Here is a 5,786-nt window from a genome sequence, read left to right as displayed (position 1 = left end):
GCCCCCTTAAAAACCCATGACTTATTAATAAGGATTGGTTACGTGCGATATGCCGACGACTTACTACTGGGAATCGTGGGTGCCTAGAGCTTCTCATAGAAATACAAAAACGTATCACCCACTTCAATCAATCCGGCCCGAACCTTTGGGTAGGCTCCGCAGGATCAACAACCATAGCTGCACGGAGTACGGTAGAATTCTCCGGTACAGTCATTCGGGAAGTCCCTCCGAGGACGACTCCCATACAATTCTTGCGAGAGCTGGAGAAGCGTCTACGGGTAAAGCACCGTATCCATATAACTGCTTGCCACCTACGCTCTGGCATCCATTCCAAGTTGAGGGACCTAGGTTATAGTATCCCTATCAAACAGCTGATGAAGGGGATGAGCGGAAGAGGTCGTCTACTGGACGCGGTTCAACTAGCGGAGACTCTTGGAACAGCTGGAGTAAGAAGTCCCCAAGTTAGCATATTATGGGGGACCGTCAAGCACATCCGGCAAGGATCAAGGGAGATCTCGTTGTTGTATAGCTCAAGTCGGAGCAACGTGCCATCGGACATTCAACAGGCAGTCCCACGATCGGGCATGAGTGTCCGAAAGTTTTCATTGTATACTACCGCGGGTCGGAAGGCGGCGGGGGAAGGAGGGGGACACTGGGCGGGATCTTTCAGCAGCGAATTCCCCATACAGATAGAGGTGCCTATCAAAAAGGTACTCCGAAGGCTTCGGGATCGAGGTGTCACGGCTCCTCGAATCGGGGCTGGACCGGACGCGGATCAAGGTATAAACCAGATCAGGTCGCTGGACGGGTTCGAGGTTTGACGGTGCTCTCTAGAGATTTGGGCAACTTGGAGACCAAATCTGGGCCCTAGGATCACCTAGGGAAACGTGTGCAAGATGTAGGTGGAATACCCAAGAGCATGGGGCCGTGGGCACGTGCTCCAAGGCGTGTATTGGTGAGAATACATGCTGGTTCATCATTAGGAGGAAAGCTGCTGCAACGAGACTGATTCAGCGTTGTGGGCTTATCTCGAAGCATGGACTGAATCCGGGAAATTGGGATGCATGGAAATGGGTGCCACTGATGGAGGAACGTGGCATAAGTCTCCAGAAGGTAAGGGACACGTTTTAACACGTTTTTATAACTGAAAACGTGTATGGTTAGAAGACGTGGCTGAAACGCTGTTTCCACGCGCTTTCACTTTGAGGGGCATTTTGGAAACTCTACAGAAGTCTGTTCAGAGTGGAAAAGGTGCCATCTGGAAGGATTCTTCGTCCTGAATCCAACGAATCTAGTTTCATGGTAATCGGAGTTCGTTTGAGGCACGAACTTGGCTGTTTTACCTGATTGCGCAGAATCCTGCGGGAATCGGGGTTTTCCTATCTTATCTAGAATTCATCCTTATCTTGTGCATGGGAAGTGGAGTTCGTGAGGGACTTGTAACTGGAGGTTGTTCCTCTATAAGAGGACCCTCAAAGGGGAGGGATCGGTATCCGGTAGAGCTGGAGAGGCCAAGAGAGCTTATTGTAATCAGTTGAGTGGTTATTCAATAAAGTTCTCTTCCCCTACATTTCTTCTTCTCCTTCGTGGTGTTTTCTGGTGTTGTGTTTCGCTGCATTATTGTTGTTAGGCGTGACCTAAGTCATAGAGACTAGGTACCCACGCCAGGAAGGCTGATCGGTTATCTTTGATAGACCGAGCCGCACGTTGTTGGGATTCGCGTTGTAATCCCTTCGTTCGTGTCACTTGGTATCAGAGCCATACCAGAAATGAAGGAGACGACCTCTACGGTAACTCCCATGGTGGGAATGGCGGATGCATCATCCTCGACCATGGATCCTAATCCAGCCTCAGGAGGAGGCACGGCGATGGGTGGAGCGCATCCAGTTGATGAATCTCTGTATGGGTTACGTATTGCATCTCCGGTTATCTCCGCCGACAATCGATTACGGAGGTGCGAGGCCCAAATAGCTGAGGTTGAAGGACGGATGGAGGACCTTGAGGGTAGGGACGCAACCCTCCGAGGTGAAATCGCCGCTCAGCTGAACCAGATTTCCTTCGATATGGAGCGGCGCTATAAGGAAGTGCTGCGGCGTAACGAGGAGTTGGAGATCATGGTGAAGGCTCTCCAAAATCAGGTGGTTGACCTTTTAAAGGAGAGTACCACCATAGGCGTATCCTCTTCTCCATTGACAATGGAGGTCGCAAGAGAGGCTACGCGCCCCCTGCATAAGCTTGATGTTCCCAAGCCACAAGAGTTCTGCGGACGACGGTCCGCGAAGGAGGTGGATAACTTTCTTTTCGCCGTGGAGCAATACTTGCAGGTTACCGGCGTGAGGGAGGAAGCCATGAAGGTGAGCACGGCGGCCATGTTCTTGAGGGATGTGGCGATGCTTTGGTGGCGACGTCGGGCCGACGATGTGAAGCGAGGGGCTGTTCCAATCACCACTTGGGTACAGTTCCAAACTGAACTTCGAAAGCAATTCTTCCCCGCGTTCGCTAAGGATGATGCTCAAGCACGACTACGGCGGCTCACGCAAAAGGGCGATGTGCGTGAGTATGTGCGAGAGTTCAGCGAATTGTTGTTGGAGGTACCAGACCTCAGCAACGAGGACTCTCTCTTCACTTTTCTTGACGGGCTCAAACCGTGGGCAAAGATGGAGTTGCAGCGAAGAGGAGTCCAGAGTTTGAACGAGGCGATAGCTCAAGCGGAGGCTCTCATCGAGTTCAAGACTCAACCCACAGCTCCCAAAGCCCAAGCATCGAAACAGGGCAATGGTGGGGGAGCGAAATCAGGTCACAAAGGAGGTACAAAGGGCTCGAATCCGAGCTCCTCAAGTGGAGGGGCTTCCCAAGCGAAGGGCAAAGGGGTGGCGCAAGGTACCAGCACCATCTCATGCTATATTTGCAATGGACCGCACAAGGTGAAGGACTGTCCATTGAGGGGCAAGATAGCATCTATGGCGGTGGAGGAGAAGCAAGAGACCGACCAAAGGATGGGCTCACTCAGTCTCAATGCCCTGAAGGCCAAGGGGCCACGAGGTCTGCTCTATGCACCTATCTGCATTGGTGGTCACATCTTCCAGGCACTCATTGATACGGGTGCCACTGACTTCTTCATGGATCTAGCTACGGCAAAGAGGTTAAATCTGAAGATTGAACATGATGAACACACGTTCAAGGCGGTCAATTCCGCAGAAGTGGCTACCAGCGGAACGTCGAAGGATGTTGAGATCCAATTCGGCGCATGGACCGGACGGGTGACAGCGGTGGTCGCCCCGATCGACGACTACGAGGTGGTCATCGGCATGTCTTTGCTTACCCAGCTACAAGCCATGATAAAGCCGGATTCAGATGTGGTGGTGGTCCTGAATCCGAGTGGAGCTTGCGTAGTTCCAGGGAAGCGAGTTAAAGGGACTCCGCAGCGAGTCCTATCGGCGATGCAACTTGCTAAGGGGCTGAGAAGGGGACTTCCAACATATATTGCGTCTCTTCAGGAGGAAGAACTACTGGAAGGAGAGGAGATTCCAGCGCCCATCGAGGGTGTTCTCACTGAATTCAGGGATGTGATGCCCCCCGAGTTACCCAAGCAATTGCCACCAAAAAGAGAAATCGATCATCGGATTGATTTGGTGCATGGAGCACGTCCACCAGCTCAAGCACCATATAGGATGGCCCCACCTAAACTCCAGGAGCTGAGGAGGCAGCTAACGGAGTTGGTGGACAGCGGGTTCATTCGACCTTCGAAGAGTCCGTATGGAGCACCGGTACTTTTTCAGAAGAAGCACGATGGTTCGTTGAGACTCTGCATCGACTACAGGGCTCTCAACAAGCTCACGGTGAAGAACAAGTACCCCATTCCTCGGATTGATGATTTGTTCGATCAACTTGGCAAGGCACGATGGATTTCCAAGTTGGATCTTCGCAGCGGGTACTATCAGGTTCGCGTGGCGGAGGAGGACATTGAGAAGACTGCATGTGTGACAAGGTACGGGAGCTTTGAGTACCTTGTCATGCCTTTCGGCCTCACCAACGCACCAGCAACTTTCTGTGCTTTGATGCAGCGTGTACTCCACGACTTCATCGATAAATTCGTGGTAGTATACTTGGATGACATTGTTGTATACAGCCGGACATTGGATGAGCATATGGCACACCTGAGGCAAGTCTTCTCTACCCTACGGCGGCACCAACTCTTTGTGAAGAGGGAGAAGTGTGTGTTTGCGCAGCAGAGGGTGCCGTTCCTCGGGCACATCATTGGGGATGGAAGGCTCAAGATGGATCCCTCAAAAATTTCAGCCATAGCCGAGTGGGAGGTACCTACACGTGTTACACACTTACGCTCTTTTCTTGGCTTGGCAAATTACTATAGGAGGTTCATCATCGGATATTCGAAGTTATGCGCCCCACTGACGGATTTGTTAAAGAAGGATCGACCATGGCGGTGGTCAAACCAATGTCAGGAGGCATTTGATCGTCTCAAGCAGGCGGTCACGGCGGAGCCGGTCCTCGTGCTACTGGACTTTTCTATTTCTTTTGAAGTCCACACCGACGCATCAGATTTTGCCATTGGAGGAGGGGTGCTCATGCAGGAAGGGCACCCAGTGGCCTACGAGAGTCGGAAGTTGAACGACACCGAGCGCAGGTATACGGTTCATGAAAAAGAGATGACTGCAATTGTGCACTGTCTTCGAACCTGGCGTCATTACCTCCTCGGATCTAAGTTTGTGGTGCGCACGGATAACGTGGCCACAAGCTACTTTCAGACCCAACCAAAACTCACCCCCAAGCAGGCGAGATGGCAGCAGTTTCTGGCTGAATTTGATTTCGACATCGAGTACAAGCCGGGCCGAACTAATTCAGTCCCTGATGCTTTGAGTAGAAAGGCACAGCTGGCTGCAGTCTCTTCCTTTTCCGGACCAGCAAGTAACCTAATGGAGAGGGTCAAGACCGAGATGGAGAAGGATCAATGGGCCACTTCCATGGGTGAACTCATCAAAGACGGCAAGGCGCGCCGTTTCTGGACCGAAGGAGGGCTGATTTTGACACGAGGGCGACGTGTCTATGTGCCTTCAGGTGGAGGGCTGAGGCGCGAGGTGTTACGAGAACACCATGATTCTATGTGGGCGGGACACCAGGGGGTGCATCGGACCCAAGCTCTCATAGAACATAACTACTATTGGCCGAAGATGCGGGATGACATCGAGGAGTATGTTCGCACTTGTCTACTATGCCAACAAGACAAGATTGAACATCGACGGCCTGCGAGGTTGTTGGAGCCATTACCTATACCAGAGCGTCCGTGGGAGAGTGTCTCCATGGACTTCATCATAGGACTACCTCTGGCGGATGGGAACAGCTCTATCATGGTAGTGGTGGATCGCTTCTCGAAGTACGGAGTCTTCATTGCAGCACCTACTACTTGCCATGCAGAGGACGTGGCGCGGTTGTTCTTTACATATGTGGTGAAATATTGGGGGATACCGCGGAGTATCGTTTCTGATCGCGATGCTCGCTTCACGGGGAGGTTCTGGACGGAGTTATTCCGGATACTCGGAACGGAGCTGAAGATGTCCACGGCCTTCCACCCTCAAACCGATGGCCAAACAGAGCGAACCAATGCATTATTGGAGATGTATTTGAGGCACTATGTGAGTGCCAATCAGCGGGATTGGGTGCGACTCTTGGACCAAGCCCAATTCAGCTACAACTTACAGCGATCGGAGTCAACAGGTAAATCACCATTCGAGGTGATTACAGGGCTGCAACCAGACACTCCGGGAAGT

General features: G+C 52.0%; 1 protein-coding gene across 1 annotated transcript in view; it reads left to right on the top strand.

The window, feature by feature from the left end:
* Nucleotides 1-335: 335 nt before the first annotated feature.
* The window catches only part of LOC120106374 (uncharacterized), a 9,094-nt gene continuing 3,643 nt past the window's right edge, over nt 336-5,786 (top strand). Inside the window, exon 1 of the mRNA XM_088721682.2 lies at nt 336-735. Coding sequence (XP_088577808.2) covers nt 375-735 — 361 coding nt within the window. The 5' untranslated portion in view covers nt 336-374. The remainder of the gene's footprint in view (nt 736-5,786) is intronic.

Source organism: Phoenix dactylifera, chromosome 5, assembly GCF_051530095.1.
Source record: "Phoenix dactylifera cultivar Ajwa chromosome 5, Ajwa_hap1_PhDact_Kaust_v1.1, whole genome shotgun sequence".
In the NCBI taxonomy this organism is placed as follows: Eukaryota; Viridiplantae; Streptophyta; class Magnoliopsida; order Arecales; family Arecaceae; genus Phoenix; species Phoenix dactylifera.
This window is presented reverse-complemented; position numbering and strand designations above follow the sequence as displayed.